Below are 12,720 nucleotides of genomic sequence, written 5' to 3'. Positions count from 1 at the left end.
CAGCTGTGCAATACAGCCAGGTAGAGAAATGCTAAGTGTGCATGTCTGTTTGGCCGGCCCAACACGTCCGGACAAACAGACATGCGCACTTATGGTGCACATACCACTCCTCCTCCAGCCCTCTTCTAGCCCCGCCCTAACCTGGCTCCAGATAAAAATAAAATGATAATAACATTCCGTTATTATCATTTTATTTTTCCTTCTCCTGAAACAGTGAAGTGAAGTTCCTCCACCTTAGCGGAGGAGCCCCCCTGCACTTGCTCCCATCTTGGCTAACCCCCTCTTTCTCTCGTCTTGGCAGCTCTCTTTCCTGTCTTAGCTCCTTCCACTCACCACTCTTTCTCCCGTCTTGGCTCCTCCCACCCATTCCCCTCTCTCTCCCATCTTGGCTCCTCCCACCCATCCCCCTCTCTCTCCCATCTTGGAATCTCCCACCCACCTCTCTGTCTCCTGTGTGGGCTCCTCCTACCAAACCATTCTACCCATTATGTTTTGCGCCTTCGATCTGCAGTGAGTCTGCTCCTTGTTGCTCCCAGCTGCCCGCCTCTTCTTTGTTTCCATCCCACTTCTCCCCCGCACACCCTCTTGTGTCCTCGCTGTGGGCGAGCTGGTGTGGGAAAAACCATAGCTCTTCCCATCCACTGCTCAAATTTGTGTGCAATCTGAAGATCACAGGTCTGAATCCCTGTGGTGCCAGCTTAGACCTTTATTCTTATGGTATCGAAGAACGAGCACCATAAAGTTGGGCAGACAAAACAACTATTGTCACAGCACTTGGGCATGCAGTGGGGTTTTAAGTGCAATGTATAAAAGAAGGGATCATTTTTTTCTAGGCGCTTCACACAAGTGGAGTAATGGTTACACATCACCCACCCATCCCAGGAACTGTTTTAGGAGTGCAAAGGATCAGAGTGGCAGAGCCTATGCTTAAGGCCATTGTAGGCAGTTGCCTTTTGGCACTACCACAATCGACCACAAGAGGGTGCAACAAATGCCCCAATAATTGTTTGTTTGCTGGGTGAAAGGGAGGGCTTGAGCAGCTGGATCTAATTTTCCTTGGTCTTCAAAATATCTTTGCTATGGATCTGCAGTGTGGGCCAGAGGGAGAGCAAACAGGGGTCAAGTAACCAACACATGCAAATTAAGAGATGACAATACTCACAGGTGCCTGAGTTTGTAAACCTTTTTTCTGGGAGTTGGACTTCTTCATCTTCATGCTGTTGAACAAACAGGTGTCAGCGAAAGATTGGTTCTTATGAGAATAATAAATGCATAATGGATGCAATAATCAACTCAATTCCTCAATAAAACTGGTGAGGGATGTAGAAAGGGAAAATAACAAAAAGTAGCCAGCAAAGGGGTAAAAACATGGAATATATTGTATTTTTCAAAGTAGACTCATAATGTGCATAGTGTCCCATGCGAAGACAGGACCCAAAGAAGAAACACAATACAGTAATACATGCACTACACAACAAACAACAGACAACAAACAAACAGGTTCAAAACTGTGACAAATGACCAATTCAAATACATGTCTATTACAAACGAGCCCTTTTAGCAGTCAAAGGGGTCACATAAATGGTTCATTTGAAAATGTTGAACAAACAGACATGTTAAGAGTTGCATGAGACAGACAGACACATGTTATTACATAGCGCATGACACCAGTACTTAGCTGGTTTCTAAGCACTCCACTTTTTTGATCTCTACTGATGAAGGATAAAATCCAGAAACATGTGTCTAGAGATGAACAGCACTATCTGCACCAACTTTGGTGAAAAACTACAGCTAACACTCAAGTAAGTGCAAACATTGTACTACATTTACCACAATTCTAATGGGCAGGGCCGGCTTTAGAACTCGTGGCGCCCTGTACAATGGTTTTTGTTGGCGCCCCTCAACCCATGACCACCTCCTCGGATTCTCTCACTACCACCCAGCAAATGTGCCCCACACATCTCCATAGCCCCCCCGGACATATTCATTTGTTTTAAAAGACTCAGCTATCCACATCAAATATAGTTCTGTTCTTTGTAGCAGGCATATTAACCTTCTACGCTACTTTATGGCGATTCAAAGCTGCCACTGAACAAAACTCCCATCTCTCTCCCTAGCAGGAACATTAATCACCAGAGGTATCTTGATATTTTAATTGCTTCCTGAAGGCTGGACACACAAGAAACTTTTCAAGAGGTGCTTTTAAATCGCAAGCTTCTAAGTATTGCTGAAGACAGCGCCCCCTGAGGTCGGCACCCGGTGCGGTCGCACGGCCCTGCTAAGGGGTGAAATGTGCTGTGATGTGAGGCAGTGTGTTCCCGTCCCCTTTCACTTTTTGGACAGATAAGGTAACCGAGGCACAGTGACAATAATTAATCAATCAATGTATTTATTTGGGAAGCCCCACAGATCTCCATTTAAGCCATGCCAGATCTCAATAACTCATCCTGTCTTGTTTACGTTTATAAACTGGTACATGGAGGTGTTACTCCCTGTTATAACTCCAGAACTACGAGTCCCAGAATGCAGTGCAACAGAACAGAAGTGCAGCAATTTACGATCTCTGAAGAGAGGATTAAAAGAAAGATTTTACTAGTTCCACTTTCGACAGTTTACCCATTGTGTAACTTCTCAAGCCAGGGTGAAAGAGACTTTTATTCATAGACAGGGTTCACTGAGAAGGAACGCGACAGCCAGAGCAAAAAGACTACAGGTAGGCGCGCCAATGAAAGCTCGACCCAGATGCCTGGTTGTAGTGTGTTGTGCTTCCTTGCTGGAATGCTCGTGGATGTTGACCTAGGGAGATTCCACGTTCTAGTACGTGCAGTCTCCTGAAGTCAGTTGAGCCTGAGCTTCTTCCCTAATCAGACCTGTTCCTTCCGTCTCTTCTTTCAAATAAATGCGTATCACCTACTTGGTCTGCAACGCGTCATCACTTCACTGGTCCTGGCTCAGCTCGATGTCTTCTGGGAACCACGAGCTCAAAATGAGCCTAGCTTTTACAGCAGGCAGTGTGGCCTAGGGGCTACATTTGTGTTAAGTTTCAGATTACAGAAGGCACTCCAGAGTGGGTTTTTGTACAGGTGTATTCCATTTTCACAGCAACAGACCACCAATCCCCATCGGCAGCCTCAGGAGAGTACTATTCAAACTTCAGAACAAAGTAAATAAACAGAGCTTTATGCTGTAACAGATGACATAGGTAAGATTCCAACTGCAGAGCAGCCTAAGCCCTAACAATTTGGCAACCAGATATAATCGGGATCAAATCCCGACCTCACTCAACAGTCCATGAATCCTGGCCAAAAAACCTTTGCCGAAAAATAAATGTGAAAGTACCAGGGGCCTGATTTAGAACTCGTCAGATGGGTTACACCAGTGACGGATATCCTGTCTGCCGACATCTAAATCTCATTATGTCCTATGGGATTTAGATTTTGGCGGACGGGATATCAGTCACAGTTGTGACGGAGTGACCCATCCGCTGAGTTCAAAATCAAGCCCTATGTGTCTGTTGTTAAGAGCTGTTATGTTCTTGGGCAACGTACACACTATGTAAAACTGCCAAATATAAAACGTGAATACTGTCTGCCACCTGCATTCTGATCTCATTCTCCAAGTTGTTGCTACCTACACTTGAAGGTACCTACCCTTAGCAATAGGCCACAATCCCCCACTAGTTCTAGTCAAGGTCTCAATAAAGTAATCTTTGCTCAACCCTTGGTAGCTTGGCCCATGAGCAGTTAGGCTTAACTTAGGAGACAAGTGTGTAAAGCATTTAATCTCAACAAAACGGTGAATAATTAAAACAAGGATCCAACACCAATTTATAAAGATTGGAAATATTTTTATCTTCAAAATGACACTAAAAAATAAAAAATCCAAAGTAGGGAACTGGAGATATGAATGTAAGATAAAATGTAAAAATACTTTCTAGTGCCTAAAAACACAAAGTGCCAACTGGGGTCATCTGGTCGCGCTAGACCAGGGCAAAGTCAAAAGTTGAGCCTGACCGTGATATAGCCTTGCTCAGATACACTGATTGGGGGGCCTCAGTCAAAGTTTTACCTTTGCACTTACAAATGTTTCTGGAGCTTTTCTCCCTCAACGTCGTGCAGTTCTCTCCAGCAAGCCGATTTCGATGAACCGTCGTCTGACTGCCTTTCTGTGTGACCCCGATCAAATCCTGGAAGTTGGGAGCTCTGGAGTTTTCAGTGGGACGATCCTGAAATTCAGGCCGGGTCACAGTTGAAGGCAGCCGGCTTGACTCACGACGTAGAATCGGTCCACTTATGGTGCTTTTTTTACAAAGTTGCTCCAAACATCTCCAAATTCCTGGATCTTCTTCCAGAAAGTCCTTTTTGGGTCATTGAAGTGTCCACAAACTTGATCCAAGGTTCCAGAAGCTCTGAGCTGCCCCTTGGCAGTTGGGACTACAGGTCCCAGAATGCACCTGGTCAGAATCCTCAAATGGCCACTGGACGCTGGTAAGCTGGACTCTTTTTGCAGGATTTGATGCAAGGGACTCTGGTCAGCCCCTTTATACCTGTAGCTTACAGGAAGTCCACTCCTGGAGTTGCAGAAGCAAGGCACAGTTCTTCTTTTGGTGAAGCCCAAAGTGTGCAGCTTGTGCAATATCTTCTTTCAGCAGGAATCCGAATTGCTGGGCGGCTCTGCCATATTTATCCTTGCTCCTGGCTGACCAATAGGGTGCAGGGAGCCACCTTCTGGGGTGACCAGTTCCAGTGAAGTGCGGCGAAAATCAGTCCAAGAAAGCAACATTCTTTAAAAATCCAACATGGAGAAAATCTCTCCTTGGAGGTTACAGTTGGCTGAGCCCACCCACTAGTGTGGATAAGTTTCCCTAACACAACCCTTCCAGTCCCTCTCCTCATCTAATTACTGGGACACCCATCTTGCGGGGGAGCACAAAATGAGGGAGGTCTAGTGTCTGCTCCAGATGGCGTTCCCTCCTTTGAAAACCAGTTTGGCCACTCTACCCCCCACAACCTCCCGTCCTGCTCTGCCATCTGCTGCATCAGTTTTCCTTTCACCAGATGCTTCCTGTGTTTGAGCCCAGGCCACTTCACACCTCATTAAGGCAGCTTGGCTGAGGCTGCCAAAGACTGACCAATCAAGAAAGGGCACTGCAGGGCTGATTTAGGTAACTTTCAGAAAGAGTGCTAAAACTATTTCTCTGTACTAGTTATAATAAATCCAACATTGGCAAGTTGTTGGATTTATTCTAACGTTTAATTTGATATTGAACATAACATATTTAGCTCTTTTCTAATGGGAATGAGACTTTAATTTGTTTTTAAAAAAGCCTCCCAATGTTAGCCTATGGAACTAATGTACTACAATAGGGAACAACAAATGTGGCTGTTTTCCTATATCAGGGCTTATAAAACATATTTTATAAAGTACCTGCTTATATTTACACTACACCCAAGCCTCGGGTCACATAGGGCAGACCTTGGGGGTGACTTATATGTAAAAATAAGGTAGTTTGAGACTTCTTAATTTCAAAGTCAAATTTGGGGTTATTTTTTTTTAAAAGCAGCCAGCAAGGAAGGCCTGCTTTGCAATGACACCGGAGACCACAGCAGTGTAACCATGGGTGCCCTAACTACACTGGGGTCCCTAAACCTACATGCCCTACTATATACTAGGGACTTATAGGTAGGTTGTCAGAACCAATTATAAGTATGCCTTGTTTGCATATATCATTTTAAACAGAGCACTGGCCCTGGGGTTGGTTAGCAGTGCCCAAGGCACAATGAGAGTCAGAAAATACAAGAATTGGTTAAAAAATGGGGCAAAAAGTGAGGGGGCTTCTGCAATCAGCCCAGTTTTCTCACAATTAACCTTTCATGTCAGAAGAAGATATTTATCTAGCCTAGGGTTAACCCCAGCCTCCCTGCTTGACCAAACTGTGTGATCCTGGGCAAAAACTTTATTTCACCAAACTTCCTTTGTGCTCATTATCAAACATGAAGGCACATTAAAATAACCGTTTTCAGGATGTGCTCTGTAACATGTCTTGCTTTTGATGGAATAGCCTATAAAGTTCCATCTATAACAAGAACCTAGGCAACATTTAAGGTACACAAGGTAACTGACCTAGGCTACATTTAAGGTACACACGGTAACTGACCTAAGCTACATTTAAGGTACACAAGGTAAGTGACCTAGGCTACATTTAAGGTACACACGGTAACTGACCTAGGCTACATTTAAGGTACACACGGTAACTGACCTAGGGTTTAAGGTACAACTAACTTGCCTCTTGGTTCACTAATATCGTTGTCATCAGGGCGGGGCAGGAATGTTTCTCAGTTCATGTTTAAAAACTCCCACTTTTAACAAATGCTTTTCAAATAATCTGATGTACTAAGGTAAAACGCTTCTGCATTTTTAAGAAATACTGTTTTTTTTAAATACCTTATCATGCTCTAACGTAATGTTTGTTGCAAGATTTACATGGCAAATATTTCAAGGCTCGGCTCGAGGAAGGGCTCTTAGAGTCAGAGCCGATGCTTGGCTCCCTCTAACTCGGCCTCTCTGTTTAAATGTTGTCTCGTCCACTTTTACGAAAAACACAACAGAGTTCAGATGTCTATCACACCAGCGCACTAGTCTGGCAATCCTGTGTCTTTATCCAACATTAATTAGTTCATTTATTTATAAAGCGCAAGTGACACCCCCCGCCCCTCAAATGGCTTCCGAGCACCAGTAAGTTGATAAACAAAAAGAGGGAGCCATAGTCACAAAGGTTAAAAGAATATATACATTTTCAATCTATGTCTACGCGCTAGGTGATTCTTTAAAGCCTCCTTTATATTCAGGGTTGTTAGCTTCAAACTACAAGTACCAGAATTCAAAGTGCTGTCAGCTAAAAACTAAGAATGTGGTGATGCTGGCCCACATGGCAATTGCAGGTAGGCAGCTCCGCTGACTGCAAAGGGATTGATCCATACCGAGCATGGCTCCTGCTGGAGATTGACTGCTAAGGTTTAAGCAAATTCCTGCAATGCATACAAATGGAACCAGACAACATGCCTGGTGGCTAGGCATGGTTCCCTGCAGGTCATGTGCAAAGGACCCTGTTCTACAAAATCATAAAAAATCTCTGATTTTGACAGAGCACATGGGTATGACATCAAGAATTCAGTGTGGTAAACAGTCTGCTGTAGTGAGTGTACTTGTGAAATATAAAATAGCCCCTCAGGCTTTTCAATGCAACCGATGTACACCTGCCTAGGACCGTAAACAAGCACTTCAAAAGAAAAAAACGAATTTCTAGTAGAAAAACTCATGGCCCCCAGACAGGATATTTAGGCCATTTTGTCATTTTATGTAGGACCTCAACCCGAAGTCAACCATAACTCATCTACCTCAGCAAAGCCTTACTGATAGTCCCAACCTGAACTCTTTACCAACACCTTAACCAATAACTTAATTTTACCTCAAATATTAGCCAAAACTCTAAACCTTATCTCTAACCTTAATCCTGAATTATAAATTACAGTGTGACAGATTACAATCTAGATTCTGAAATGTTGTAAAATATGACAATGAAGCGAGAGCACTGTTCATAGCTTGAGTGATGTGAGAATGTGAACACGTTTCAGGTCGTTCCTGGGCGCTGCTGTGGGAGCCTTCTGCAGGTGGTGTGGACAGCAGGAAGTGCTAGAACGGGAATGTTTCTTGAACTGGGGGAAGGATGCGTGCAGTCCCAGGTGTAGAGGGACGTCATTCAGAGACGTGGACCAAGCTGTTATTCACAGGGAGGAGTTAGAAAACCTGAGTCCGGGAGAGCATTTCAGTGATGAGTAGTTTAGTAACGGCCTAGAGAGGAACACAAGTTACATGCAGGTGACCACCGAAGGAGATGGGGAGGAAATGTGGTCTTGTGGCTAGAGATGCTGACTTTGGAAAGAGGAAATCAAGATCAAATCTGGGTCCCGGATCAACATCCTGCGATTCTGGGCACATTATTTAATCACCCTGTCTCATGTCGAGCAATCTAATGTCTTGGGAACAGGGTCACGCCACATAAAATATCCTAAAAAAAACACGCAAATAATAACAAAAAAAATTACACATTGCTCGACCTGAAACTCCAGTCAGCGCTGGCCGCGGAACATGCAAAGTATTATTTATTTGATAATAATATATATATATATATATATATATATATATATATATGTAACTGAAACTGCACGGGGAAAACAATATCTGGCCAAGATCACACACTGCTCCAGAGGTGAACCGAAAGGCGTACTATGAATGTAAGTGTATAATTCACTGGGTCATGACGTGTATGGTTGCAAGCAGGGCAGGCATCGTGCCTAAAACTTTCACATGTTGAAATGTTTGCTTTGATGCAAACAAGCTACAGCAATTGTTGAAGAAAGTTGAAACACAATTGCATTTATTTTCTGCATGTTAAGGAGTTTGGACTCATTCGCAGTTTAGCAGAAGTACGTCTTTTCCTTGATTTACAAAACAAATCATGACTCCTTTGTTTTTTGTTTTTTAATCAGTCACTGGCAGTCCTTCGGCTCTCAGTGCCAAGCTGGACGTCTGCCCCCCTCTTCCCATGAATTCACTGGCTTGGGCACCTCTTCAAACACTGATTCACGCATTGTCTCACCACATCCGGGTTTCTGATTTGCATTTTCTTTACCTTTCTCTGCCCATTTCCTGTTTTTAGGTCTTGCCATGGCTGCAGGTATTTAGGAAAGGCTCTCCCTCCTCCTCTGACCACATCATGCCACGGTACAAACGCGGCTTCAGTGGCTTAGTGTTAAGTGATGTATGGCTCTGGTAGACAGCCACATGCCTGAATTACTGGACTGAAATCCAGCAACTGACTGCTATGACATAGCAACAGTTGTGAACAAGGTCATAGGAACATGGACTAAAGTAATATGCAATGCGAGCAAAAACGTCAAACTCCGGGAACATTGAGGATGGTTTGTAAAATATCAGTGGCGCATGCAAGGTAGGAGATGTGGTGGCCAGAACTTCAGACTCTAAAACTAAAATATTATTGAAAAGACTGATGTGAGGAAAATAGATAATGTGGTACAGAAATGTCAGACTCCTGACTATACCAAGCCAAATCACAAAAACTTGACAAAAATATAAAATTCAGGGCCTCATTTACAAGGCCTTTGCACCACCGTTGGGTCATTGTTTTTTTTAACACAACGGTGGCAGTGGCAATGCACTACACTGCTCCCGATTTACAAACTGACCTATTAGGCCCAATGCGTCAGTTTGTAAAGCCTTGCGTCACATTATACCTGCGCCAGGTATAATGTATGCAGGGTGGATGTTCCCACAGGAAAAGCCATGCAGAACTGATACAGTGAAATTTACAGCATTTGACTGCGTCATTCTGCAACTTCACTGCGTCAGAATTTTACCGCCTGCTCAGAGCAGGCATAAAATTGATGCAGGGCTTTTCCCTATGGGGGGCCTCCTCACATTGCTGGAACAGCATAATTTTTTTAACCTTAGTTGAGCAATGCATGAGTTTAACGCCAACAGATGTGTCAGAAATTCTGACGCATCTGTGAAAACGTGCGCCATGGAGCTCTGTATTGTAAATACAGCACATTCATGGCGTTGTTAGGGGATCGTAGGGCAGCACAAGAAATCTGACGCATCGGGGCAAAGCATCAGATTCTTGTAAATAAGGCCCTCAGCAGTGCTTTAAATGGAAAAATAGAAGTGCAGGTACTCTGTACCAGAGTACCTGCTTGTTTCTGGGAAGTGCCGGTACTCCCCAATGAAAAGTATTACGTTTTTCTTGAGATGTGCCGGTACTCTCCCTCTCAAAATAAAAAAGTGCCGGTACTCAGTACCGGAGAGTACCGGCCCATTTAAAGCACTGGCCCTCAATACCAGAAATGTGAGGCTTCAGAAAACCAGAGAATAAAAAGCAAGCAAACTCAAGCACTCTACATAATACCACGCCAAAGATTGCAAACTGCACAACAATTGTAGGGAACGGTGCAAAAAGTCTGGATTGCAGGCAAAATGAAGAATACGATGCCTAAAATGTCAGACAATTCTGTGGCAAGACAGCAGACATTATAGAAGACAGAGGAAACAGAACCGACCAAGAGACTACGACAAAGCAGAAGAATAAAAGTATCAGAATCACCAGCAAAAGAAAACGCCACATCAACAACGACAGGCACTTTGGCAAGGAGAGAAATGTAAAGACTGCAGCACAAGTGAGTAAAAGGGAAGGAACAACTTGCCTCATCCCACCCACCAAAATGCAGACTGAAATGCAGACTGAAATGCAGACTGAAACAGTTGAACATGCTGGCAGGTTAAGTTCATTATGCAGAAAACATGCAGAACCCCACATTATGTACATTCAAAACCAAGCAAGGTGCAGGTAATACTGACCTGGGACTGATGAGGAAGCTGGCTTCAGCCCCCATGTTTGCAGTGAGATGGCCTGTGCGCAGAGGGGGTGGATGTCCCCACAGGTGGATGGCAATGCCCAGATTCACACAGGCAGATGGCGCTGCCCAGATGCCCACAGGAGGATGGCTCTGTCCTGATGTAGATAGTGCTGCCCAGATGCCCACAGGCGGATGGCACTGCCTAGATTCCCACAGGTGAGTGGCGCTGCCCAGATACCGACAGGAGGATGGCTCGGCCCAGATGTGGATGGTAGTGCCTAGATGCCCACATACAGATGGCACTGCCCAGATGCCCGCAGAAGGATGGCACTACCCAGATGTAGACAGCAGTGCCCCAGAGGATGATGGTTGTGCCCAACAGAGAAGTCTGACTGTGCCTGAAGGTTAGGTGCTATGGCCTAAGGCGGGTGGCTCTGCCCTGCAGTGGATGGCAGAAGATGAAAGCTGTCCCCAGAGACGGGTTGATGTTTCCAGAGGATGATGACTGTACCCAAAAGAAGGTGGCTGTGCCCAGAGGCGGATGGCTGTGCCCAGAGACGGATGACTGTGCCCAGCGGATGAGGTTTGTACCCAGAGGATGAAGGCTGCGCCCAGAGTTAAATGGCTCTGCCCAAAGGATGAATTCTGTGCCCAGAGGTGGATGGCTGTGCCCAGAGGGATGGTGGCTGTGCCCAGTGGATGCTGGCTGTGCCCAGTGGATGCTGGCAGTGCCCAGAGGATGCTGTGGCTAGAGGTGGATGTTTGTGCCCAGAGGATGGTGGCTGTGCCCAGAGGATGGTGGTTGTGCCCAGAGGTGGACGACTGTGCCTACAAGATGATGGCAGTGCCCAGAGAAGGACAGCTGTGAAGCCTTCAGTATCAGCAGTCGAACTGTGAGTCCTCTATTCATGCCTGTGCCTATATATAAAATCCTGGTACAGGATGAGATAACGCGCCCAGGGAGGCCAAAGTCCTCTGCAGGAGGAAGTGACTGCCTGTTGCTGAAACCCCCACGTGATAAGGAGCAGATTAAACACTCCAGGCTCTGTTGGATCAATACAGCATCCCTGCACCCGAGAGCCCTCCATGGAGGGTTTAATGGGGGATGGGTGAGCTCAGGAACACAACGAATGAAATATCCCAGTACATTGGGGACTGCCACACTTCCCAGGAGCAAATCTTCTCCGAAGCAGCAAATAATCCCTTTCTGTGTTTATGCAGATATTACAATTGCACAGACCTCTCCACAGAAGCAGCAGAGCCCCAAACATGAAACAACAATAATAGAAACATTAGAAGCAAAGTCAATCAGGCAGACATTCAGAAGAAGGGAGGTGCAGGCGAAGAGGAAGTTAGGTAGACTTTAGGAGTGCTGTGTGTGCTTTGTAACGGGGGCAGGAGCGGTTGGCTTGGACAGTGTGCTAACAAGGGACGGCGTCAGGGGCCAGAAAAGCGAGCTGCGTTGCAAGAACACAGAGCCCCTTTGGTACCGTTTGCCCCATTACAAAGCTGATTCAAGAACAAATAACAACTTTTAATGACACAGCAGATCGTAATGCTCGTCACTGGTTCAGCAAATAAAGTACCATCACAGCCTGCCATTTTCAAATAGTCCGTCTTCCCTTGCGTTTTTACCATTTTTAAAACAAACGATTTGCAGTGAATTTCCCACCTTCCCTGTCATTTTTGGACATTTTTAAGTGTTCTATTTTTTTTCTTTTTTTGCCATTTTAATCTAATTTGGGATTCGCTAACGGCACGGTAGGTAGCCTTTGGTCTTATTGTCCTTGTAGCCTTGCTGTGGTCTGGGTGAGTCAGCAACGAGTAAGGATGCCCCCCAGTCTTGGCAGTGTTGGGTGGTGGAGTCAGTGTTACAGACGCAGCTGGTGGAAATGCTGAGTAAAGTTGACCGGTCAATATTTGTTTGTACATCAGGGGCTGCTCTGATGGCTGACAGAGTTCTGTGTGAGGTTGCTTGAGATGTTTTCTGCATGAAGAGTGAGATGTTGTTCATGATACAGTGCTTAATTTGAGCTGGTGGTTTCCAGTGCTCAGGCACCGGTACTTAATTGTCAGCACCAGTGCTTATAACAGACTGCCACATGGTGGCATTGTCTGCCAAATTTAGGTATGACCACAACAACTGTTTATTAATTCAGTATACATTATCAGTGGCTAATACTTGCCACCAAAGCCATTCTTGTAGCTTTGGGGGCTTGGAATAGCATGAATTGTTGCACTTGTGTGATGGCTAGAAGCCGAGCTGGTCACTGGCACGGTCAGTGGA

General features: G+C 45.1%; 1 protein-coding gene across 2 annotated transcripts in view; it reads right to left on the bottom strand.

Annotated features, from left to right (window-relative positions):
* The window catches only part of LOC138282937 (unconventional myosin-XV-like), a 130,506-nt gene that overhangs the window by 68,048 nt on the left and 49,738 nt on the right, over window positions 1–12,720 (bottom strand). Inside the window, exons 1-2 of one of the 2 annotated variants that reach the window (XM_069221000.1) lie at window positions 10,435–11,310; window positions 1,163–1,217 (exon numbers count right to left, since the gene is read on the bottom strand). In XM_069221000.1, the coding sequence (XP_069077101.1) occupies window positions 1,163–1,217; window positions 10,435–10,469 (90 nt within the window). In that variant the 5' untranslated portion in view covers window positions 10,470–11,310. Of the gene's footprint in view, window positions 1–1,162; window positions 1,218–10,434; window positions 11,311–12,720 lie in introns of those variants that run through there. The other variant, XM_069221001.1, reaches the window with a different exon arrangement.

This window comes from Pleurodeles waltl, chromosome 2_2 (genome assembly GCF_031143425.1).
Source record: "Pleurodeles waltl isolate 20211129_DDA chromosome 2_2, aPleWal1.hap1.20221129, whole genome shotgun sequence".
NCBI classification, from domain to species: Eukaryota; Metazoa; Chordata; class Amphibia; order Caudata; family Salamandridae; genus Pleurodeles; species Pleurodeles waltl.
This window is presented reverse-complemented; position numbering and strand designations above follow the sequence as displayed.